Source organism: Toxotes jaculatrix, chromosome 12, assembly GCF_017976425.1.
Source record: "Toxotes jaculatrix isolate fToxJac2 chromosome 12, fToxJac2.pri, whole genome shotgun sequence".
NCBI lineage: Eukaryota > Metazoa > Chordata > Actinopteri > Toxotidae > Toxotes > Toxotes jaculatrix.
Genome location: NC_054405.1, coordinates 16,396,620 through 16,423,863, shown reverse-complemented (window position 1 = coordinate 16,423,863; position 27,244 = coordinate 16,396,620). Strand labels below are relative to the sequence as shown.

The 27,244-nt window shown below is 40.0% G+C and overlaps 1 protein-coding gene across 4 annotated transcripts in view; it reads left to right on the top strand.

The window, feature by feature from the left end:
• The window catches only part of rapgef6 (Rap guanine nucleotide exchange factor (GEF) 6), a 131,327-nt gene that overhangs the window by 18,345 nt on the left and 85,738 nt on the right, over positions 1 to 27,244 (top strand). For 3 of the 4 annotated variants that reach the window (XM_041051239.1, XM_041051237.1, XM_041051238.1), the window contains 4 exons: positions 9,128 to 9,198; positions 9,956 to 10,012; positions 14,449 to 14,532; positions 24,006 to 24,075. In XM_041051239.1, coding sequence (XP_040907173.1) covers positions 9,128 to 9,198; positions 9,956 to 10,012; positions 14,449 to 14,532; positions 24,006 to 24,075 — 282 coding nt within the window. Of the gene's footprint in view, positions 1 to 9,127; positions 9,199 to 9,955; positions 10,013 to 14,448; positions 14,533 to 16,868; positions 17,026 to 24,005; positions 24,076 to 27,244 lie in introns of those variants that run through there. The other variant, XM_041051240.1, reaches the window with a different exon arrangement.

The window sequence follows — 27,244 nt, the reverse complement described above, 5'->3', positions numbered from 1 at the left end:
AATGAGTTGGTAATGAGAGGGAGCAGGAGGGAGTGGAAAACAGTTATAAAATTGTTTAAGATGTTGTTGAAATTTGTGAAACCCAACAACGAGCTTGGGCAGGAAGCACTTTGTAATTAGTACAGATGAAACATTAAAATTACCACAACTTCAACGCTTGAGTTGTAGCATTTTTTATTCTGATGGACCATAATAGGCAGTCATAAAAACAACATAATATAATTCCCCTGTGTGTCAAAGTCCGGTAGTGAGGCTGATATTGATGATGGGCAGCATCACTGTGACTTTTCAAGTAGTGATAATGATTTTTTTTCATCAGTAAAACATTTTGAAAACAGCTTTTTCTCTTGCAGTGTAGCGTTCAGCCAAAACAACAAAATCACTGAATAAGATGCATTGAGAGTGATGGTTTACATCCACTTGCTGTTTGTACCTCAAACAACCCGGCCTCTTTTGAAATCTCATACAACACAATAACAAAGAAAGCACAACATGTAAATGCATAACACTGTGATACCCCCTTTTCTCACTGCCACAGAAAGTTCACTGTAGACAGGAGAGAAACTTCCTGTGCCTACTTCATTCGTTTCTCGCAAAAAAAAAAACTTCAGCTAAGATCAGATTTTCCATTTCTTTGTGTGGCAGTGTTTTTGTGCGTATGTGTGCGGCTGTTTGGTTTGGCGGATGGAGAGATGGCAGCTGGCGTGGTGCTTTCTGGGCCAGACTCGCTCTTCACCCTCTTCTGGCATGAGTAAAGAAGGAGGAGACGTTCCCAATACAAAGTCAGAAATTATGGTACAGAGTGGTAAAAATTTGCCACTCTGCACAGTTGCCATCCTTCCCAAGAGGAAGTGATTTATCTGAAAAACATTTTTCTGCTTGTTTCTAATTAATTTTCCTCTAAAGAACTATTTTGGACTATTTGTCTTTTATTTAAAGGCTGTTATTTTCTTGAACTCCACATGTTTTGCTGGTGATTGGACAAGCATATACTGCTGTAGTAACTATAACTGTGGTTGTCCAGTTCATATACAAGTCTGACTCAAGACCCTTAAGTTTCTCTTTTCTGGTCATTACTGGCGCCTCCCCCTGCTCTCACTCCCTCCTTCCCGCTGTTTCCATAACCCCTCTCCACCACCAGCACCACGACTGTCGTCATTGGGCTTTTTATGAAACAAGCTCCTCAGTTTTCATGGTACGGAAACTCTCAGGATCCAGGACTTGCACTGTATTTGTTTTCAGTGTTTTTGCTTCGCAGGCATATGCTAGTATCACTCCATGCTTTGAATGATTTGCCAAATTCTGGAGTGTTTAATTCTGCAGGATCATAATATGAAGAAGGCTTGGAGAAAAAAAGTCTTTTGAAGCTTTTTGTGCGAGGAGTTTCAAGCTCCCAGTCTCTCTGACCTGGGCTTTTTTTTCCTAAAAATAGTTCCTTTGTTGAGTAGAAAAGAGACTGAGTTGTGAGCAAAAAGAGGGGATTTAAGATTTAAGTGTTGCAAGTGTACTTGAAACCCCACGCTGATGCTGACAGTGATAAGGCTGTACTGCACAGTGGAGCAGGGCATTGTCATTGAGCTTCTGTGAAGTCATGATCCTGTCTGGAGTTATGTTACCAAGGGATCATAGCTGATGCTGTAGGCCCTCTGGTTTAAACCATTAAGGCTTTAGGCATATTAATGTTATATTGTGCTTGATGTTAAGCTTTCACTTGAGCCTTTAAGTGTCTGGTACGGAGATTATGCAGCGATGTACACATTGAGGAATGACCACGAGTATGTTTCTCCTTTGGTATTTTATTTAACTTTATGATGATGTTTCATCAAGTATAAATGTGTAGCTTTCACTAGAAGCTTTCAGTGTACAAATAAGAGGCACTGTAACTGCCATAATCACATAATAAATTATCATAAAAATTTTGTAAACACAATCAGTCAAATCATCTTTCACAATCAGTTTTTACATATGGACATTGTCAACATACTTAAACATCTCCAAGCTGCATGGCTCTAATATTCATCCTATTTATTTCCTCATTTTCACATTTAAGCTTCTAATAAACTATAATTATTTTCTTTGCTTCACTGTACCTTTTGTAGTTGTGCAGTCCATTCCATTTTCTTCTTCAGCGTCTTTCAGCCATTTTTAAAAAAGGTTTACTGTAAAATACAATTACAAGGTTGGAATCATATGTACAGTGCTTAACAAATTTATTAGACCACCTGTCATAAAAACAAAAGAACAGAAATATTTTAGAAATCTTTCAAAAACTTGTTTAAAACTAAAAAATGTTATTGTTATTTAGTTGGGAAGTAACAAACAGAAACAACTAAACAGTCCTTTTTCACATATAATAACTGAAAAAAAAAAGAAAAATCAAGCATGATATTCAACCACTGAAACTAATTCTTCTTTTCAGGAATGCAAGTAAATCACTAATAATATATATAAAACAATAAATTTTAAAATTCATGGATAAAAATAGTAACTATATTTTGTCATTAAAAATATCATTTCAGTTAAAGAACTTCTACATACGAAACATAAAAAATGATTTTGGTAATTAATTTAGGGCAGCTGTGGCATTAACCTTACACTGGGTGGTGGTTTAATAAATTTGTGAAGCAGTGTATATTGTATTACTGTGTTACTCCTCATTCTCACCTCAAGAGACTTTTCTTACATTTACATTTTTGATGATACAATCCTCTGTGTGGTTTAAAATATTCAGTGATGCATTTCTCCCCGTAACATTTAATACTGGTATTCAAAGTTTTCAACTGTTTTTGCAGCCTTTTCTAAATCTTAAAATGTGTGCATTGTGAATACACGGTACACTGAAGCATTTTTTGGTCCCTGGCTTTGAGCCTTGTTATGCTTTAGCCCAGCACAATGTTGACACAGAGGCTTGGGGAGTCAGTAGTCTATGTAATGTAAATGTTAAAGGCTGGCTGTGCAGGCAGGATGTTAGCCAAGCTGTTTGTTCTGCTGGCTTGAATGGTCGCGTTGTATCGTCTGTCTACAATATCCTCTCTGTGTCAGTGAAACACCGACCGGCATACTGTACATTCTGGTGGAGGAGGGAGTGGGACGAGGGGTGACTGAACTCCGAACAAAGGCAAACTCAGCTGGAGGCAAGACCTGTTTCCTCCTGAAAAGTCCATTTTTCACAAAGATCCAGTGGAAGGATTTTTGAACTCCTTGCCACACTGGGTTCACGACCTACTACACATGAAATTTATAAAAAAGAGTTTCCAGAGTGAGAATTGCAGTTTTTGCACAACAGTAGCCTGCACATTTCTTCCTGATGTAGGAGTATCTCTGGATATCAAGAACCCTGTGCTAATAGGCTGTCTCCTGAAGGGAAAGGGAGAGATGTGGTGGGTGGGACAACAGCCTCTTTACAGCTACAACTCGCCTTTGTATGACTGATTCCAAGTTCTGCTCTGCCACAGCTTGTTTATGTATGAGTAACAGGCATACTTTAACAAGCCCCATGTCAAAATGTCAGTATCCTGCCATGCGTAGGAGGACTAGAAACAAACACACACACAAAGCTACTTTTACTGTAAGATATAAGACGTAGCTTCACCAAATGAAGATTAGATTCAAGGTCTGTTGAGAGGACAGAGGCAGCAAACTGGTTTCACATCACGTTCCTACTACAGTTATGAACTGTATATACAAATTTCAAGTAACTTTTTTGTTGCTGGAATTTTTTTCCAAGCTACTCTTGCTTTCTTGATAGTTGCCGGCCTAACAGAGAATCTAACTAATCTGTCTTTAGATTATTTAAATGTGTCAGTAGGTCGGGAGCTACAGTAAATACTGGAGCAAGTTTCATTAAGCACAGAGAGTGAGGTTTCTGCCAGGAGGTGGCAGCAGCACTATAGCTACCTCACACACACGTGCCATCTGTTAACACATACACACACACACACACACACACCAGAACAACACAGCAAGCTTGGTGCATCACTGATCAACTCGGCTTCACTTGTCTTACTTGTAGTTTGACAGCCACATTTTTAGATATTTTTGACATTTCTGCAGTTCGTAGTGAACCGCTCGTCCTCAAGGAGTCGACTCTTTAGTGAAATGAAGAAAGTGATGTTTTCTCTTGACTGACAGTCATGCAGTCTGATTCCGCTTTGAACCCACGTGCCCATGTGTCAAATAAAACATGAAAATTTGAGGACTGCTACAACAGAAGTAACTTAGTATCTTGGTTTTGATAATATAGATCATGCTTGTCACTTGAAAGTAACATCACTATATTAGAAATTACAGTAATTTGAGTCAGATTATGAGAAACATTCATCTATTTAAGATTTTGAGCACCTTCAATTACAACTGGGATTGAAACCTCTGCAAAATTTAAGAATAGACTTTAAATGCATCTCTTCCTCAAACAAACAAAAAAAAAAACAATCTGGCAACATTGGCCATATGAGACAAGTTTAAATGAGACGCCACGGCCTCAGCTGGTGATGAGTTGGATTGGATGAGTGGATGTCTCTCCTGAGGTTGTGACGTCCTAATCACATATGGGGTCATCAGGCCTTCACATGAGCCTCCAGGGAGGTGAGGCCAAAGGTCAGAAGTCATCACTGCGGAGGGTTGCTTTTCTGCCCTGCGCAGTCCTTAGGGAGGGCAGGACAATGAGACAACAATGCACAGCACGTGGGCTCGAGGATAATGACATGAGGGACATGGCTTTGATAGTTGTATGTGAAAACTGTCTAGTGTTGGTTTTTTGATATGTCAAATCAGGTGCATCACAGATGTTTTGTTCCTACTGTATTCAGATGTTGAGACGAAGCAGAATTTGTACAAGCAGAAACGGTGCAGAAGCATTTTCTAAATCATGAACTGATTACTGTTAAATTAAAGGAAAAGAGGAATTGTTGTCTTAAAAGAGAAGCTTCTGAACTCAAATCTTTTTTTATTATAATCTGATTTTATTTCACTGGAGTCAGGTTTTTCTTGTGGATTGGGGGAGGAGGCACCACTACATCAAAATATAGGGACTGCTTCTCTTGTGTAGGCAACCAAATACCAGACCGCAGCCACCACACCCTCATTTCATGTCTCTGTGCATTGAGGGCAAAAAGAGAGAGATTGGAGTGGGCGTTGGAGCGATCAGGTTACCATCCTCTCTCTGAGAGACTACAGATTGAAACGACAAAGCAGAGATTCCCTCCTCTGACATCCTGCTATCTGTCTGTCTGGGTCTATTGATGACCCGCTTTACGCTGATCAATACATGAAATAGGGACAGTTGGCTTCATGGGTGTGTGTTTGTAGTAGAAGAATCGCTATGCGCCTTGTTTTTGGTTCATGTAATAAAGTGGTTTGCTTTTAAATGCATACATATGTGGTGTCACTGTGCGGGTTGACCTATATGTGGGTTATCTTGAACCTTTTTGGTATCATTTTTGTTTACATTACATTGCATTGCATTACATTGCATCCTTTTACAGATCAGTACAACAGTTTCTGTGTAATATTTTGGTGCTTATAGATTCACCTGACCAGTCTGATGACCTTTGGAACTGACCATGAGTAAGATCAACATTAAGGCCCAGGTCAAACTGTGATTTACACAGTGTGAAGTTGTTGTTTAGCCAACAAGGCATGTTACTTGACTCAAATGTAGACAAGTAACTAAATGAGATAAACTAAGTGTTTACAGAGATGAATACTGAACGCAGAAGTGTCACTTTTGGCTCATTCTGAAGTGATTTCCTGGGCTGATTAGCTGAACTACAGAAAATGAATTGACTGTAGTTGTGATACTTGACTAATCATCATGACAGCAAACATTTGCTGGTTCCAAGCTCTGAAATGTTAGGATCTGATGTGTTATATGTTTGGGTTTTGGATTGTTAGACTGAAATAAAAATAAACAATTTGAACACAACCTTTTAGGCTCAAAAATTGTAATGATAATCAATGGACTAATTGATACTGACATTTTAAGTGAAAGCCCATACAGAAGCATTGATTAAAGATCTTTAAGAAAGCATAGCTGCGTATGTCGATCTGTGTTTTATCTTATTATTTCTCTGTTATGAGGGTTGAATTGCCTGTGATTGGTAGTACTAGGTTTTTTTTTAATCAGGCAGAGCATTTAACGTAACTGAGGAACACACTAACAAGCGGGCGTGAGGTGGGTACTGGGGCTGGCTCGCCTAATTCTGATCCCTCTCGCTAGCTAGTCGCCTCAGGCCTGTATGTCCTGACACACACACACACACACACTTGCTGTACATACACATGCACATAACACACATGCATGCTCAGCAACATGACAGGAGCGCTTACTGCAGCAGTTTGTTGTGCTCACTAACCCAGTTAACTGTGATTTGAAGTCAATACAGTTCTACTTCCTCACCACTGTAAACCGGGCTTTTCCATGCCTGCTACCCTGCTCACTGTCTCTCTGCCTCGCTATCAGTAAATGCAGGCTGTGACTCTCCCTGTAAGGCGGCTGACCAGGTCAAGCTCTCTGTCCTTCAGCTTTTAACTCTGATTTACATGGCTTAGAGCCCAGTGTTCAGCGTCTTAAAGGGCTTCCAGGGAACTAAGTAGGTTCTTCTTCAGGGAAAGTTAGAAATATTTTTGTACTTATGACCTTGCTGAAACCATTATAAGAAAGATTGCACTTGTTATTGTCTACTTGTTATAATTGTCCAAATCTTAATATATATCATGGAAATTCCTCAGATACTGGGGGAGTTCCCTAGGCTGGTTTCATTCGAGGGATCTCCCCAAATTGGGCAGTGTAGCTATAATAAACTTGAGAAACCTCCCACCAAATAGTCACAGTTCATTCACATAACAAGCAGCAGCGGAACCAGATACTATTATTAAGTCTATTAAATTTCTTTCTGACATGGGCAAGTAGATAGCATTCAGTGCTGCACAGAGCACATGGTATAAACCATGAGACACACTGGAATTCACCTGTTATATTTTACCACCTAAATCTTCCGTCTCTAATGTTTCATCCTTGCCTTTCTCTCTTGGTATTTTCCTTTGTCTGACTGCTCTCTGTTCACGCCCTCCTTTCCTTCTTTCTCACTCTCTTCCTCTCACTTACTTTCTCTCTGCTCCTCCTTCCCCCCCCCCCCCCCCCCCCCCCCCCAATGCTTCCTTCCTGTGTCAGACACAGCCAACAGCACATCAGGGGTGTGTTGGTCCATTGCATTAAAGGCTCCCCATTCCCCAGTGTTAATCTCTGCTTCCGCTGGCTCCCACTACTTGACTCGGTTTACCGGCACACACATGCCACGTTCACACATACACACCAGAAACTATTCTTTCACACAATCACGCTCCTCTTCCTTTCTTGCTCTCTCTCCCTCTCTCTCTCTCTTTTGAGGGGTTTGATTTGTATATGCTGCTTAGAAAACCTTACACAGCCTCAAGCCACACACCCTCAAAGTACACGTAAAACTTTTGTCTGCCTCTCTGTATTTGTATGAAATGCTTGACAATCATTTTCTTACAGGAAAAACAAATCCTCAGTCTGCTTAAGCTGTAAACAAAACCAGTAGTGAAGAAATGGTGTTCCAGCAAAGGCAAAGCACTGTAAATATGAATTTGGCCTCTAGGGATTTTCTGATTTATTAGTTTGAGATTAGAGCATTATAGCTGTACCGATTTTTTTTGTGCGTTCTTGCTTAACTGCAGCTGTGCCTTGGCTTTATCCTAAAGTTGGATGATTGTTAGGGATTTCTTTTTTCTCAATTCAGCTGTCAGAAGTTTTTAAAGACTGGTGCATCGTCTTGTTGGATGATAGACACTTGCATTTTTTGTTTAAATCTTTTTGTTTGGTTTAGTTTTAGCTGATTTCAGTCATATAAGAAATATATAAATGATGCTGAACCTGTATATCGGCTACTACAGACTGATGTGGAAAGTGGTAGAGAAAGATGCAGACATGTCGATGATACGACTTCAAACTAACACTACATTGGCTGTGCTTTAAGGGAAAAGGCATTTTGGAACTACTTTGGAAGGATCCAGACTAGCTAACCCTTCTTTCTGTATTCATGCTAAGCTATTTCAGTTGTCTGCTGGTGATACGAGCGTGGTACTGTATCAGTCCTCTCATCTGGCTTTTGGCAAGAAAGCGAATAAACTTATTTCTCTTCTTTCTACTATCCGTTTACCCTGCGAATTTAGAATAAACTCATACATTTCAGTCTTAAAATATTCTCTGTGTACTGTGCTGTATAGAGTCAGTTAGACTGGAATAGAAAATAAAGCAGATTTCCAAAAGGAAATAAGTCATGGGTCCATCTCTGTTCTCTGGAATGAATTAGCTTGTGTCTATCTGTGTGTGTCTTTGTGTGTGTGTGAGAGCATGTGTGTGCACATAGCCGCTCAGCCATGCAGTCCACCTGTTTTAAGTAGCTGCCCCTTGTCCGCTCTGTTTGTTTGATCCTACAGATGCTTACATGAAGCTGTTCCCTTCACGTACACACTCTGTCAGCCTCTTAATGTTTTGACAGCTGGCCCTGATAGAGGACTATTTTAAGGCAGTGGGTGGATATATCTGTGCGTGTCTCACTGCTGTCATGTGCGCAGATAAGTGGTATGTCTGCCTGTCTGCTTTGCGGGTGTCAATTTGATAGGCAGTGTCTGGCATTGTCCAAGTGGCTTCTGTCAGAGCACACTGGCACATGCTGTGATTTACATGGTTCTGAGACGTTCCACACACTCTAAACAATGAGCTAATCTTTTAAAAGCTTTGACTTTTTAAATACTGAGCACACTCAGCAGTTTGCAGATATTACAAACATATGTGTAAATTTATATTGTTTGAAAATGCAGTAAACTTTGTTTTTTTGGGATGCACCGATCCAATCTGTCAAACTGGACAGTGATACTGACCTCATTAAGCAGACAGGGTATTCCATGCTGTGAGGTATATAGATTTTTAAATTTTGCACAAAGGGAACTGGTATCTGATCAGTACTCAGGAGTGTGAGAGCTTTCCCCTTTTTGTGCATTTGAGGAAATGTGAGATTATTTAATTATTTCACCTGTTTATTATTTTCATGTTGGATGTTGACCTGCATTCAAATGACAACTTGATTGTCTTTCTGTCCTGTAGGACCTGCACACCATCTACTGTCACCTCTACCAGATGGACGTCCTCTCTCACCTTAGGGAGCATCAACTAAGGTAAGTAAATTCTTCCATTACATGACAAGTGAAATCACAGGATCGGTGTACCAGATTAACTTTCAAGTAGCCTATAGGTCTACTTTCTGTCTTAATTGTTTCATGTGGCACACCCTACCCAAACAGATTTAAGAGTTCTTAGAATTTTTCCAATGCCTCTTGCCTCAGGTTGGTTTTTACACCGTGGCTCTAGCATGTTTGAAGCCAGGACTGTGGTATTTACTGGTTTGAGCAGGTTACAACAATATCATGTAAACAGGAGTGTTCACATTAAATTGTGGGTCTGAACCCTCTTCCTGACAAACACTGTTGTGAGATTGCAATCTGAACCATTTACAAGAGAGCAGTTTCTCATGTTTGGTAAGTGAATAATAAAATGATCCAAAAGTTATAGTGTGCAACTAAATCTGTCCGGTTATCAAGACAAAAAGAGTGCTTGTCAGTGCATTTGACCTGTGCTTACAAGTCCTGGTTCTTTTAGAATTGGGCCTAATTGACCAAATGTAAATACACAGCAAAACTGAGGTATAGCTCAGGCCAAAGAAAATGAAATGTTTGTTGGGCTGCAGCCAGAATATGAGTAGTGGGTCACCTTAACACTCTGAACTGACAGACAGTAATGATGGTGTTTAAAAGGGGAGAGCTTGGTGCCTTCCGAGAAAAAGTAAAGGATCGATAAGTGATGGATTGTGAGTGCTAGCGATGTATTAGGAATGTTGTTGGAGAGAAAAAGTTAACATCTTTGTCTTTCTCTCAGGTTGATGTGTACCTCGGCTAGGTATGAGAAGCATGAGGCTAACCACGTCCTGTTCTAGTAAGTACAACCTCTCACACTGTGCAGGATGTTCTCTGCTGTGGTCTGCTGCACTTATTCTCACGTTTTTAAATTAAAATATATGTTGAAAAAAAGATTGTTTCATTGAATATGGGAGTTGTTTTGTATATTTTCATCCCCAATATTTACCCAGTTGAAATTTCACATCATATGCATTGTTACTGATCACAGGTTTCTGATCAGTAACACTTGGTAGCTGCACAGAACAACAACAGTGTTGGCCACAAAGCAGCTGCACTAGAGCAAATTATGTCTTGATCAAGGAAACATCAGCGTGGTTGCAAAGAGAATAGCATGCACTCTGGCATGCAAATGAATAAGATTTCACTACGTTATAATGCATTTATTTGTTCAGTGTCACAGTATTGAGGTGTAGTCTAAAAAGTTGTGTTTGTGTTTTTTTTTTTCTACTATGTCTTGAATCTAATTTATAAGAATACTTTCTTCACTTTATAAATCTCATTTAGACTTCTATGCCTCCCTTTTCCTCACTTTTATGTGTTCTTTATTTTGTTTTTAGGGCTGTCTTAAACTCAGTCCTTCAACACAGTGTTAAAGGTTCTGGATAGTGATATTCTATATTTCTATCCTTGTCAACAAACCCTAAATTAAAAGATACTAAAAACAATGAGTTACTGTCTCTCAGTACTGGATTAAGCCTCCTATTAAATCATCCACATTATGTGCTGCTTCTTAAATATATGTTCGAATTGCCCAGTAGGTAAAACCTCGAGTCTTGCGCTGTGGGTGTCTTTTGCATATGATATATTTTTCTGAGGCCCACTTCGGGTTTAAGATACCATTGTCCAGATGAGAACAAGGATTTAGAGCTGGCGGTAATGTCGACAGATCCACTGATAGTCTGTCTGCCTTCCTCTCTGCCTGTCTGTCATGGGGTGTGAATAAATGGATACTGAGATGGATAAGGAAGGCGGCACAAAAGAAGTCTGTTTAGGATCATATACTGTGTGGATTTAGAGGAAAACCAATCAAGAGGAAGGTGGAGTAGAGGTGGAGAGAAAGATGGAGAGGTACCAGAGGGTGATGAATAGAGGAGTGGGTAGATGATGAGATGAAAAGAGATGATGAGAAGAGAAGAGAAGGGAGAAAGTGGCGGCAAATGAGAAACGTGAGGAGTTATATTATAAGAGAGGAGAGGGTGCAGAGGAGGAGAGAAAACATAAGACGAACATGCTGAAGAAAGAAGCAGAAAGATGAAAGGATAGCAATGTTGAGACGGAGGTGAGAGAAGAAAATGAAGTGAGGGAAGGAATGAGGAATTTGAAACAAGGTAGGAGAGGGGCGAAGGCGGCCGGGATGTGGAGGAAGTGTGAGAGGTGGAGGAAGGACAGAGACAGATGAAAGGAAGGAGAATGAAGCTCCTCATCGTGCTGATGTATTGTCGTCCTCACTAGAATCACATTAGATACTCAGTGGTTTAATTTACAGTCCAATAAACACACACACGCACAAAATCTTCTTTGCTCTTGCTTCTCTACCAGGGGCCAGTCTTAAGTACCTTAACCCAGAACAAAGCGCCTGCCATGTCCAATTAGTCAGTTACACACACACACTATACAGACAGCAGATGAAAGCAATCAAGGTCTCTCCATTGAAACCATAATAGTAGTTAATCATGCTGGCCCCACTTAAATCCAACAATGCAGAAAGGAACTAATCTTTTGTGTTTTTTTTTTCTCCTTTTGAACATGGTTATGTTAGAATTTCAGCTTTCCTATACAAAGACAACAAACAAGATGCAGAGGGAGAGAGATGGCATGTGTGGCATTGATGGACACAGTAGTAGGGCTGCAGCTAACAGTTATTGGCATTATTGTTTAATTAATCAACAATTGCACCTCACAATGTCCCAGCGTCTAACAGATCTATAAATTTGTTCTGTGCAACCAACATTTGGACAAAAAAAAACAAAAAAACAACAGCTATCAATTTACAATAAAATGAGACAAAAACAGCTCTTTGTGATCAGTTTGTTTAGGTTACCTGTAGGTGAAGCTTAGATTTCAGCAAGTATCCATGTTTTTTGTTTCTTAAACCACAGTTCCCATTACTGCTTCTTCTGTGTAATGCAAACAGATCAGCTCCTGTTATACAATATGGATAAAGTGTATTTGTCAGACAAGACTTTCCCAACATTGCATATTTACACAAGCAAATGTAAAGCCTTAGAACCACTTTGAATCTGAATCAGCACACCATCACAACTAAAGTCACTACTTTAATACAGTATTCATCATACAGTCTCACATGAGACTTGAATAAATGAAGTGAAGAAGTGAACGTCGGATTTTGCACATATCAGATCCCCCCAAAACCCTAACCACGGACCAATATTATGTATGTAGTTTGGATGTGGTTTGGTGTGCACCCAAGTGATGTGAAGAGATGGAGAGCGTGGTTCAAAAAGATGCAGAGAGTAAAAGAAATATAGTAATGGAGATTCATAAAGATACTTTTAGGGCCTCTGTGTGGATATGTGTATCATCTCATAAAATCTGAGGCTGGAAATTATATTTCAAAATTGCACAGAAATACCTCGAGGAAGGCCGAATAATTTGAAAATTAAGAGCCTTTATCTCATAAAGCCACTCGCACTCCAGATTTCTGAACTTCAGATTATCATTTAAATAGGTGCCTACAATTCATACATATATGTAAATGTTTTGAGGGAGAAAACCCCTTCAGTGATATTCAAACATGTATTCATAAGTTATTTATATTTTTTTATTTCCTTTAAATTAAAATCCCTGCATGGTACTTGTCCACAGCTGTCAAAATGTGTCACTTTGTGAAGAAATAACCTGCACATTCTTTCCGATGTGCAAAGTCTGTGAATATTAATTAAAGGATTCACTTATGTCCAAATGTGAATAAGCTCTGCCCATATATTTCAATGCATTTAGAAATTATTAGTATGCATACATCACATGAAAAAGCCGCTGTTGTTTATCAGGGAAGCAGAGGTGATAACATTACAGCCTCTCCATAATGTGTTGCTCTTCTCACTATGCATGTGCATCTCTTATCTCCACACTTCAAACACTCCCATTTCTCAGCCCATGTTCCCAGTCTCTGTATTCATATTCATAACCTCAGGCTCAGATATGTTCTCCTGTGACTGACCTCTTCATGTATAATTGCGTCCTGTCTCGCTGCTGACGAGCTTATTATGAAGTTAATTGGACTGGTGTTGGAGGTTAATAGATAAAATGAATACGTAAAATAGCGTGGACAGTCACACAGACCATTTTTTAAAATTTGTTTATTTTTAGATGAGAGAAGTCCATGTTACATCTGTTGTGAATGACAGACCACATCACGTGACTGCCACAGCTCTTTTTATTTCAGCCCTTTTAGTATGGCTGCTTGTAGTTAATGGATTCTCCACCTTGCATTGATGGGGCATCATATTATGGCTCTATAATGCTTGGCATCCTAAGAACACATTTATGCTAATGCAAAATGCATCCCTTGGGATTCAAAGCTCGGGTGTGCACTTTTTTTTTTTTCCACTCTTCAGTTCCTTTTACATCTTATATTTTTCAAAGACCTGGAAAATATCATGTAGGAATCCTGGCTTGTATTAAATTGGTCTTTCTAGCCAGTTCAGCCATAAATGTATAGATACATGATGAATAGAGCAGCCCTAAGTCAACTCAGCAAAAAAAATGTAAGATAGAGCAGGACATATAATAGGAACAGAATGCCATCAAAAAGCCAGAGTAAGTGGATCTATGGTGACACCTCAAAGGAGGCTGCAATAGAGGTGAGGGAAGCATCTCCAAAAATGACTCATTTTAACTTCAGGGGACTTTTAAACTTTCCAAAAAGCACTACATAAGCTCGGCTTTGAGAACAACCCAGAGTCATCAGAAATAAATGGCTGACCCTGTCATAAATGCATGTTCTTCATTGGATCTGTCTGACTCATGACACGTTGTTTAATGTCTGGTTATCCTTATCCTCAAAATTTGTTTTTCTTTTTGCTGCTATTTTGAGCCACAAATGTGCAGAATTGCTAAGTACAGATTTAAACCAAAGCCACTAACAGGGCATTTATTTTAAAAGAATAACAGCAGGGTAGGACTAGCTGATAGAAAATAAAACTGTAACCTAAAAGAGCCAAGTGACCCAAAAATAACTAGGGAGTTGGATACAACAAATGAATCAAAAAGCACATGTGGAGAGGAGGGAGAAAAAACCCACCAACCTTAAAAAACATACAAGCCAATTAGATTCCCAATTATGAAATATAACACAGAAAGTACAAAAATGGGATTATTGAAAGTTCACATTGTCCGTGCTTTCTGACACATTATGTGCTATGAAGCGCAGATTGCAGAGTTAGACTATTTGAGTGTTTCACACCAGTGTGTTCTTTCCCTGTGCTTCAGCCCTGACAGCATCGCTACCTGTTGGTACATCCTGCTCTCTGGATCCGTCTTCGTCAAGGAGCACATGTACCTGGCAAGGTGCTGGTATGTAATGATAATCACCAACACACACACACACTCACACACACAGTCTCACATGTCATGGCGGGGTGAGACAGGAGATGTCGTATATGGTGAGAGGAGGTGGGATTTGCCTGACATTGTATGTGAAGCTACCCTATGGATGGAGTGTGTATATATATATATGTGTGTGTGTGTGTGTGTGTGTGTGTGTTTCTGTCTGTTCTGTTTTCTGTAAGGTATGAAAAGACGGGTTTTGCTGACATGTAGGGGGAGGGTGTTGTGTATACTGTACCTACATACAAAAAACACTCACACTTGTATCTGTGTGATGTACTGCCATGTCAGGATATCTAGTCTCACATAACATCTCACATCCTTCACCAGTCTACAGTTTTGGGTACACCTAACTGAAACTAATACAGTCTGATACAACAGTCCTACAATAAATACTCTCTCTGTGAAGGTTGTAATGTTGAGTTTTTGTTAAAACAACCTTAAAGAGGTTTTGATTGAACTCTGTGATCATTTTGGAGGACAGACCGCAGTCTGTGGTGCTGTGGAACTGCATTGCGTTATGCTGACAGGTGTTCCTGTTATTTTGTCCATCTCATTCAAATCAATGGGGGTAGGCTAAACAGCAGACATACCTCCTTTGTATAATGCAGTACAGTGTTGAGAGACTGAAATAAAACGCTTTTTGTGCATATCTTGACAGATATTGTTTGATGAGGGAAGAGCTCAGACTTCTGGCCAGAGATTCATCATCATGATAAACCAATATCACAAGGAAATATGGGGCCCTCCTCCTCCCCAGACCCACTGGAATGCCAAAAAAAAAAGCTCATAAATACTGTAAACAGAGATGTTGCACCTGTTTAAACACTGGAATTGATTGTAATGGGGAAAGCTGTGGCAGAAATTGCTCGAGGTTGGTGCTCACCGCCAATGTTTATCTTCCCTCTGTTGTTGTAGTCAGGCTGAAACAGCAGCATTGCATGCCAGAAACGGAAAGGAGGGGGGCCGGGACCTTTGGTGCATTTATGTCTAAATCAAAAAAGCTTACGACTGCCTGGCCGAGAGCTTCACCTGCTAGATGACGTTTGTCAGGAATTGAGAATGATGGCACGTATGCCAAGTATGTTCTCAATCTCCATCATACATTCACATTTACAGGGTTCCTGTTGGTCATGGAATTCCTGTAAAAGGAAGCAGCTTTTAGCTTTTAATATTCTCAGGGGATGTCAGTGAAAGTTGTGGAAAATTATGGACCACTTTGCAGTGTGTTAATGCAGTACAGAATACAGTACATTTCTCTCGTTTCACACATTCTTTGCATTAGATGATGTTTTTTCTTTGGTTTTCTGTTTCAATAACAGCAGTTGAAAACACTGTTTACTATTTTGGACCATTACTGAGTAGAGGAAAACAGAAAGGAGCAATAGCATGATTTGCGTTATGACAGAAATTAAAAGTTCACCTTCAGCCAGTTGGTGTTTGTTATAACAGCCCGTTTGTCCATATAATAAGATAAAAACATTATTCATTCCTGTGAATGGATAATTGCAGCACCAAAAGTCTTGTGTTTGACCAGCACTTCATGACCTAAAGATGTTACTTTCACTGTCACGTAGCACAAAGAAAAAGAATCAAATCCTCACAACTGAGAAGGTTGCTTGTAGTGAAGATTGACCTTTTACGCGTCACATGCCGAAAGAACAGCTAGATAAAAGGCGGTGTGACGTTAAGGCAGTTTATCCAACAACAGCAACACAAAGCACCAACTGACCAACTGTAGCAGAGAGAATAGTTGGCCAAGTATCAATAACCTCAGGGCAGCTAGGACTGTTTGTGTGTTTATATGTGTGTTCATTCCAGTGTGGGTCAGTTGATAACAGAGTGAAGGGTGGGGTGGGGGAGGGTTGGTGCCCTGCAGAGGTCTGGAGGGTGTGTGCGTGTCTGTGTGTTGGAGTACTAGTAGCAGTAGGGGGGCTTGGAAAGGGTCACAGAGGGAGCTAATGGGGGGAGTGTTGTGCGTGTGTGTGTGTGTCTGTGTGTGTGTGTGGAATGCGGAACCCCTGGCAGAACAGTGGCTGGCCATGTGTTCCTGAGCAGCCTGCCCGCCTGGAGCCCAGAAGCACATCCAGGCAGGAAATGAGCAGGCTACACGCACACATACACACACACACACACACTCACACACACTGACAAAGACGCACACACTTCCCTGGAGCCAGCGGACAGACAGACAGACAGAACAGAGTAGAGCGGGAGGGAACACACACACTCCTCCCTCAGTTAAAGACAAACTAAAAGGCTGGCCGTCACCTACTTCTGCTTTCTGAGGAAACTTTTTACTTATTCACACTCTCTGGAGTATAAAACAAACACACTTGGATCTAAACCTGGATAACTGGAACATTATAATTTCCCAACTCCTGCTTTTGGATAATATGCTGGATATCAGTTCACTGACAAGGAATCCAAAGAAGTGGACACCCTACATTCCTGTTCCTGGTCAGTGATCTTAAAGTTTTTGTTTGTCATACTTGTTTACATCATTTAATGCAGAGACCTTCGCTGTAACGTTAACATCCATTGCAGGCTAATTCAGCTGAGATTTTTCAAATCTCCCTCTCTCTTTCGCTGTGCATTCTTCAACCCAGCATGCTCCATTTCCTGCCTGCCATCGTTTAACCAACTCGATAGCCAGGAATTCCCCATGGCACTGTGGCAGGATAGCTTACCACCGCTGGGCCCCACAGCTCTGAAAAACACACTGCTAACTTCTGTCTGTTGTCGGTCTTTATCTACGCTGATTATCTTAAAGAGAAGCAGACCTCTCTTTCACATTACCGAAAAAAAAAGGACGCTAGTCTGAAATGACGTTGGCAGTAGTTTCAAAATGTTCTAAGGAGGTTTATTGGTTTAATTAAGGGTTGTTTCTAAGTTATTAATGATTGAAGAGGAAATAATGAGGATCAAATTCTGATTTGGATTCAAACCCACAATGTCAGTGGGACTTCCTTGACGCTCCACAAGTAAAACATCACTGCTCACTTTTCATCTGAATCCTCAGGTTTTCTGGGAACTTTCTGTGTTAGAAGAAAGTAAAGATCACAGCAAGATTATCTAGAGTGGTGTGCAATAAACGTGCATTCAGTCAAGTGTGGATGCTTATCTGTCTCTAAGCTATGAGGACACTTTAACTCACTGCACTGGAGTTTAGCAGCAGCTGTTGACAGTGCTGTGTTTTGCTCTGATATGCTGAGGTTTGAATTAGCCCCCTTAACTGATCCCACTTCTGTAATGTGCTGTAATCTTTCTGAATGACCCACTACGTCATTCCTTGGAGCCTGTCTGAGTTTTTTTTTTTTTGTGTGTTTTTGTGCACTGGTGGTCTGTCTGTATCGTTGACTGCTGGTTAGCTTTCCAGTCTTCTTAAGTATGTGTGTGAGTCAGAGTGGTCAGTGTTAGCCAACCAAACACTGAAACTGAGAGGAAGAACAGCAGTGAGAACTGAGAAGTAAAATAGTGTGTCTCTGTGTGTGTCTCTGTTAGATTGTGGTTTGTGGGTTTTCTTTCTTTACTGTTGGTCATCATTACCATGGAAACATGGGTGCCAAATGGCCTTAGTTCACTGTTTGGGTTTGATTTTTGACCGAAACTCTCTCAAACTTTGTATGGACTCAGGTTACATTCTCAAAGATTGTCTGCAACTGTGCAGCACAATGTCGGTTTGAAAGTGAAGCTCTCAGTATTGCCAAAAACAAACCTCTCTACAAGTGCAGAGTGAAGAGGAAGCATGCAGTTCATTTTTAGGTTGTTTTTAAGGCTGTGTTCAGACCAGTTTAAGCCCAGCATGTAAAAACGCAGCCCGGATTACTTTGTAACATGAACACTGTATTTCTGCTGTTAACTTTGCAGTCACCGTGGTGGAAGATAAAATAGCCACTGCTTTCCACAACTGTACAACTCTGTCCAGAACTGTACCGTTATGTTTCTTACGATTATAAACCACTGTGCAGTGTTTTGGAATCTGATAACCCTTCAAACGTGGATTTGTTGCGCAAACTGGACTTCCTTGCTGATGTATTTCATGTCTCAACCGGTACTTGAAGCACCATGTTCCTCGCTTATGCAGACCTTTGCATTTTTTTTAATTTTTTTTTTGTTTGGGTTTTTGTTTTTGTTTTTTTTGCAATTTGCTGCTCCTCACTGCCAAAAATGGACATAGATGTGATTTTCAAATATTTATTGAATCCAAAAAATTATTAAAATGTCCCCTAATATGCTGTATACACCATGATTCTGCAACATGCAAAACCTGGACTTACATAACAATTGTTGCCTTAAAAATTCAAAGGCTATTTCAATATTTAAATTAACTTTATTTTTCTTTTCTTTTACTATTTTAATAGAGATCTTTTCCCTAGCCTTTATTAATATTTCTCTTTTGCACTCTTGGTCACATTGCTGGTTCTTCCAGTCTTCTGACATCTCAGGGTGTGTGTGTGGCCTTAGTGTCTGTGCCGGCTGTCATGGTTTATTGCCCAGGGCGTTGCAGCTGTCACTGGACTGGGGCTGAACCTGTTCTCCCCTCTGCCATCGACTTGTTTCTGCAGGAAAAGAGAGCAGAGGAATCATCACCTGCTGAAATCCAGCACAGGCGCCGCTTCAATGCTGTGAAAAGAGTTTCCCATTCCAAAGAAAGATGACTCACTTAGAGAGGAAAAAAACTACAAACAAACTTTTAGCTCATCCAGCAAAATGTTGCTGTGAGAGCAACTGATCACTTAAGGATTTTGTCAAAGGGTAAAGGGCCCAAGACACAATTGTTTCAGTAATTTTTGAAATCATATATAGGTTAGACATATTGTGGGGATGCCAAAGTGGTAGAGTGCTCTTGTAGAACAGACTCAGAATTCACTGCGCACCGGATCTATAAAAGATATTCTTTAATGCTGTATGTGATCGTGGTTTTTTAATTCACTTCAAGTAAAACCTCTTTTATTTCATTCAGAGATAAGGACTGAGTAAAATGTCACGTACAACAGTGATTTGACCTTTTGTACAGGAGTAAATTAACACGTGGAGTAAACCCTCTACACTGTAGCCATATAAACCCACTACTGTTTTGCCAGACTAAAGGTTTGGCCATAGTGTGGGTTTTAGAGATTTGCCCTATTTCCTCTGTGAGACACTGATTCACACCAGCTGACAACAGAGAGGTATCAGATCTCAGTTCAGTCAGGGCAACATCATTTGATGTGTAGACACACACACACGCACACACATGCACACAAACTCAATTACTCACTTACAGTTGACTCAGGTTTGTTTATTCTTTTACTTTTGTGGGAATTCAGTACGTCAGAGAAGGAGGAAGACAGATGGAGCAAACACAGGAAGCTGCACTGAGGTGTGTTTTAGTTTTTTTTGTCTAACCACAACAACAAACACACATGTACAATACACCCTGTAGGCATTTAAGTCTGCAATCTTTAGATCCCCTGCTCCTTTATCATTAGTAAACTGTATTTTTTTTCTTTTGTTTGTTTCACATAGCTTGTCTCAGCTCCCTCCATTCACACACACGCACACACATATACACACACACGGAGTAGACATGCTTGGCAGGCTTTGTGCGGTGCTGACAGGGACCATGCGTCTCGCCTCAGTGGAGTGTGGAGAGAACTGTCAGAGTCGGGCTGACCTCCAGGCTGAGGGCTCTGAGAGAACTCTTACCCCAGCAGACTGCATTCCTCACGGGGAACTCTTAAAACCATGCCTGGGTGTTGGTGCTCTGGTGGAAGCTGCTGTTGTGATTGTATATGAATTTTTTTTATATTTATTTATTGTCTCTGTGTGTTGTTTTTCTGATTAGACCAGTTCAGAATATTCGAAGAAATGCGATACTGATCTCACAAATATCACACGATTCCTGTGGCGTGAAAGAATTTGGGGAATGTTTTAACCGGTGGACCTGGTGATCCAGCCCATGTGTTTGCAAGCATCTTACGGAAGTGTCATTGACAGATGACAGTAAACCCTTCACAGGTCCAGGAATGCTTTCTGCAGCTGACACTGTCCTCTGACCTCAATGTAGGGAGAGGCAAGACACAGCCAAATTTCCCGAGAGGGGCGCAATGAAATATCAGTTAATTGATTAATTTAGACACAATTAAAAAAAATAAAACAGCAATAAACATATAATGAAGGGTTGGATATTATGTTAAAACCCCTTTACCTCATTTTAGGTCCTTCTCTGCCAGTGCTGTAAATGGCACTGAAATAAGAAAAATCAATACAAGGAATAATGGCATTTACTGTCCCTGGATTCACCTGACCAGGGCACTTTATGAAAAGGCAAAACTGTGTGATATTTTGTACATTTAGTGAATAATTTAGTTTCCAGTAGAAAATCTGCTCTGATCCTTTTAGCCTTACTTGTTTTGCCAAAAAAAAGCAGCAAGGCGGTACCAACAGAGATGGATGCTGTAAGATGAACCTCTGTTTCACCTCATTTAGGGAATCTTGAGTCGGAGCATGTGGCTGCACAATGTATCTGAGTTCGTGTGGCAGTGAGATGTCAAATAAATTCATTCACAGCTAATTTGGACCTAGTTCAGCTACAATGAGAAAGGTTTTCAGCAACACTGCGGTCATAATGTACATCCAGTGGCAGCTTAAATTCAACTCCAGTGGCTCTGGATATCATTCCTCTCTCCGATGAAATCAGTTCAAGGAACCAAAGCTTTGATTTCACAACCGTTTCCTTTTGCCATTTCCTAGAAAATCTGTCGGAAGAAAAACAGCCCATCCAATTTGGAAAAGTGTTGAAAAGAAAAAGAAAAGGGACTTTCATAATTTTTCCATCATCAGAGCACATTATGAAGACAGACTTTGAGCCATAAATCAAGAGGCTGACAGTGTAAGAATAGTGTCTGTGCTGGTGTGAATCTGTGATTAAGGTGTGATAAGATGAAAGTTTGCATCTTTTTTTTTCTGTGTGTTTTGGCTCAGAGAGAGGAAGGGCCAAAAGAAGGGATGAAAGGGAATTCAGAATGAAATGAGGAGACGAAGAAAACAGCAAAGCAGAAAATAAAATGCAAAAGGGAGAGAAATAAAGTGGACAGGACATGATAAAGGAAGCAAAAGAAGAACTAGAGAAAAGTAGAGAGGGGTCATTGAACGAAGAGGAAAAAAATGGAGGATTAGGGGGACAACAAAAAGAGCTTAAAGGGAAAGATGGCGTTGAATGGAAAGAGGAATAAGAAGCAGAAAAGGGAAGGGTCAAGATAACCAGAAGAGAAAGTGTGGGTAGGGAGGTAAATAGAGGTGAAGGGCAGAAAAACTGGACACCAGAGGGAAGTTGGGAGGGACTGTGTGGGAGACAGTGTGAGAACGTAATCAGAGAGGAGATGTGAGAGTGAAAGTTGGCTCTCGTCTAGCTCAGCACGCTTCCATAATTAAAACCAGCCGCTTCTCCAGTCCTTAGACAATGCTGAGTCGCCACTTTCAGCATGCCAAAGGGAGCGAGACGTGTTCACAGCCCAGTCTGTTCTCAGGGATCACCGCACACACTGATGGAGCTGTTCAGTCAGGGTATCTCTCACACACTCACACACTTAGACAGTCCGTGGGAAACTGAGACATGCATAATTACCAAATGCATAAACACAGACACTCACACAGGGGGAGATTATTCAGAGGAAATGTCTCAAAATTCAAACTTCTTGTTTTTTTCTTTGACATCAAGACATTTAATGTGTGTGTGTTTTCTGTGAGACCACCAAAGCACCACACTGACAGAAAACTATAAGCATATCTGCATTTTCAGCAACGATTATGATAATCAGTTGGAGGTTAACACGTGTCTGTAAGCAAAAATACCAAATGCTGCCCTGTTATAGCTTCTCATATGTCAGAATTGTCTGCTTTTCTTCATTATACATATTGGATGTAATGTATAATAAAGAAATTGGATAATTTGGGTTTTTAGATTGTTATTTGGACAAAGCAAGCAATTTGAAGAGCTCATCTTGTGCCTTGTAAAGTTGTAACAGACTTTTTTTTTTCACAGTTAAACAATAAATCAATAGTAAGTTGATACCAAAAAGCTAAAAGTTTGAGTTTTGAAGAAATCGTTACATTAAAGTCAAGCCTTTTGGGTTTCAACATTACCCGTTAGGAAAGAGCTCAGAGGAAACCAGCCTTTCAAAATCTATTTAGAATTATGCGAAAATGTTTTTCTTCTGTATGGTACAGACTGGGGCTGTACTGAGAACGGCTGACAGAGACAAAGGGCTTTCACTGTCAGCAAACAGATTCTCAGAGTGAACCAAGATGTCATGCAGAATCTCCATGTGACGAGAAAAGATCAGACTGACCCACGTGGCATCAGCTGCTCTCCTCCTGCTCGTCAGAGGACAAAACAGAGAACAGTCCGGGCGTCTGCGGCTGAACCTCTGAGGCCTGCAGACAAAGACTCACATTGTGCGAAAACGTTTACTAGTAACACTGGTGTACGTGGTGAAATTTTCATCATTTGCCATTCTCAAATGTGACACCACAGAAGATTCAGAAATCACCTTTATAAATAGATTAATCAAACAAAATGCACTATGTCGATTCTGTTAACTTTCGTATGTCGTATGAGTTTTAAAACAACACATTTTCCTGAACTCAGAGTATAAGTCTCAAAGGATTACATTTTTCATTGCCCATCACAGTTGGTTGAGTGCTAATTGTGTTTTTAGCCTCTGTGGACTGTGTACAGTTATTTTGAGCTGTCAACCGCAAAGACTTATTGATCTACAGTTGTTTTTCTTGCAGCAAGTTAAACCTTCACCACAAACTAGATGGTGCCCGATCTTAGATTTCTATTTTATACATCCTTCCTTCTCTTACCTGTAGCTGACAGCCCTCACTAATTCTCAAACGACTTTATACAGATGTCAGGTGGTGCTAAATCATTAAAAGTGCTTTATGAAATACTGGAGGAATTGCTTTTATGAAAGCATCTCTTGAGGGCACCTTAACAATGTGTTACCTGCAACAGTTTAATAGAAATTTATTGCCCCTTGAATTTGTGGGGAATTCTGTCTTTTAATAGCTTGTTTGCTCAGAGTGTTTTTACAGGATGTTCTGCTGTTGACAGATGTGGGTTTTGTGGACGAGGTATTTACCTGGAGACAAAGAGTCTGGTATAAGGGATCAAAGATCAAAATATGTTCACTATCCTGTGTCATGCATGGAGTTTGTGTGAGAATGGTATTGTAGTGATATGAAGTAAGAACAGTACTAACCAGGTGTAACACAAATTGCTTTTGTATATTTGTCACCTGCTCCAGCTCAAATGTTTAGTGTTACGTGCATATAGATAAAGTGGACTGACCAATAGAAACAATCTGAATCTGGAAACAGTCTTTGACTCATGTGTGCGTTTGTTTGTTTTAACACATATTTTGTGTGTGTGCCTGCTCTCTCTACAGTTTTGGCAAGCAGCTGGGGGGCAGACGAGGCTGTGAATGCATCACTTTGGAGCCGTCAGAAATGATTGTGGTGAGTACACTGCCCCTGTCTCTCTCTCTCTCTCTCTCTCTCTCTCTCTCTCTCTCTCACTCTCTGACTGCCTCTCTCTGCCTTTGTCTCCTTCCAAATCACCTTCCTTTTTATCCTCGAACCTCTGCCATCTCTGCCCTTTGATTTTATTCGTTTTTTTCCATCTTCATTTGATGTCTGCGTTACCTTTTTCCCCCTCTGTGCTCTTCTCTTGTTCACCCTTTTCTCTCTTTCTTTCATCTCCCTTCCTCTCTTCCTCTTCTTCTATGCCTCCCTCATCAGTGGTCTTCCAGTCTGTGCCCTGTCTGTCTCAAATTCATATTTAAATGAACCTTAATGGTAGGATGTGAATCTGTTGCCAAAAAAAAAACTATTGTGGCAATATTCAAACTAAGGAAAATTAGAAAATCTTAATAATTAGAATGGAATCAAAAGTACAATATATATTTATATAGCATTTTAAACAGAATATGACTATATTTTTTTTATGAAAATTACATTTGGGAAGTGGGAGTCGTACTATATTTGAGGACTGCTCTTGCAGCCTAATGGTTTATACATGCACCATGTGGCAGTAGCATTCTTGGTTTGATTCCAGCTTGGGACTTTTTTCTCATGTCGCTCTCTCGTTTCCCCCCCGTTTCATTTTTCAAGTTACTTCAAATCCTTTTATAGTGAGTTTTTTTTTGTTAGTAAGCCATGAAAGTGTCCAATTGTTTTTCTGTCATGGAGGAAATAATTTCCATGACTAGTGAAAACAGGTCAGAAGTGTTTCCCAGTCTTTTTGGGAGTGGACCATGGAACAAATCATCTTTCAAGCTATTTCAAGCTAAAAATTAGCAGTGTCGCAGCATGTCATGATGAGGAGCTCAAAAAGTGTGATAAAAGCTAACAGCCAGAGAAAATTATTCTGACCGCTCACATAAGCCTGACAGGAGCCTGCGCGAGTTTGTGACTACACAAATGAAGGATTTACATAATGTTTTCTTGGACGTATTTCGTATTTCATTTTTATGAGAGAAAAGGATAAAAGGATTCAAGTGCGAGGACTATCTTATCTTTGGACTTACAGTATCTTGAGAAGACTTTCCCAACAGGACTAGTCTGACAGTGTTTCACATCTCCTAAAACTCAAAAGTCAACATTCATTTAGTGTTACAGGTATTGAAGAGTCATTCTTTTTCCCACATACTGATTGTATATGCAAACAGGGGACACTTTCCTTTTTTTTCAACCCTGCTGTATTAGTCATATTAGTGTCATGTCATGTCTAAAACTTCTCACTTCAAGTGGAGTTTTAGCCAGATGCATTAGCACACCACACCATCAGCACAGACTACACATCAGTATAATTACTGGTGAAATGTATTCTTCAATTTTGGAGAATATCCTAAAACATTCATTCAGGTTCATCATGCTATACAGTCTTTTGCATGTACAAATGAAGTGTGTTTCTGTCTGTCTCCACAAGGTCATAGTGCTCACAAGTCTCTGTCTCCTCTCTTGTGTCCTTCTCGCTCTCCTATCTTCCCTCCCCCTGAGTCTCTCTGTCTGTGGGACTAGAGGGATCAGATGGGATGAGACAGGATAAGCAGTAAAGTCTTACACGAAGAGCAGCAGGTAGTACCAGTTCCACTGATGTTATTGAATAGGGAATAAAAGACAAACCTTGAGCAGATGTCACCTTGTTTGTCCTCGATCGTTACCTGTTCGTTATCATTCATTATAGGTCAAAGGTCTTCGTTTTGTACAGAACTTTTTAAGAAACCCCCCGTCTGAGATTTCTGTTGCTATGACTGTACAGAATTAGATAACAGTCAGTACTGTAGCCAAGAAAACAATGATGAAACCATATCATCCGTAGACAGACTGTCACTCTGCTCAGTTAAAACCGAGAAAGTTATGTGAAAGATCTTCATGTAACGGAATGTCAATTTCACCACTTTTTGCTTCTTGTAACAATTTGACCGGTTTCACTCTGAAGGTACTTACATTGAGTGCGTCAGCTTGTTCTTAACTGGGAAAATCCCCTGGTTTGCAGGATATCATGTTTCATTTACAGATGAAAAGATTAAAAATACTGCATCTTGCAGAGGCTTGAAAATGTTTTTGCAGCACTGATTATATTAACTGTATCATTCAGTTTTACCGGTAGTTGGTACAGTTAGAAATGTTGGCATATCAACACAATTCACAGTGATATTCTCATGAAACTCTCAGCAAGAAATAAGCAGATTTCCACAAATGCCTTTGAATATTATACACATGAGCGATACAGTGAAAACTGATTCTAAAAACACTTAAAAATTAACTATACCGTTCTTCAGTGATTACAGTTAGTCATACACAGTGTTTGTTTGTGGTGTTGATTTGGGTTGTTGACTGGAAATAAAGTAAGAAAGAAAGAAAAAGAAAGAAAGAGGATATTCATGAACTAGCAGTTAAATGTACCTGTAGGTAAAAGAAGGACAGAACTACAATTCTGGAAAAAGGGAAAGGAAATTAGTAGCACTCATCAACCAATGGCACTCTTTGATCAAACAATCTCAGGAAACAAGCAACTGCCGCAGCAAAACTCAGAAACCAAAAGTCCCTTTTACACATTGCACAACTAAATTAGACTGATAACAGAACAGTGTCAAAGCAACAACTGTGACACAGAATCATCGTTGTCATTTACTGGTGTTTTCTCACACTTATTCATTCTTTCTCTCATTCTACAAGTGTTTCTTTTTATCTCCTCAGCTCTTTTTTTTTTTTAGACCAGCTGGGAAGCCTACCACATATATTTGCTTAAACATTAATTCTCAAATTCTAGTGCATGCTTACAGTGTGTACTCACATTGTAGCAGCTGTGAGGTTTGTGTTTGACCAGTCAGCAGTGGTCAAGGCTGCAAATTCCACCCTGATAGTTCCAGAGACATCCGAATATAGTCTTCTGGGAAACTTCCCGTAATGAAAAAGGGTTATAATAGTGAGGTGCGCTTTCAGCAAGGCATTGAATCCTAAACTACCCCTGTGGGTCCATTCAAAGGCTATAGCTACAGGAAAAGGGAGTGGTGGTACTGATGATCTTCCAGGTATGATTGTGTGATGCAGTGTGAATGTGAATTTGGGCATTAAAGGAACAATCAACTCAGTTGCCTGTAGAACAAAAGATTAAATAAAT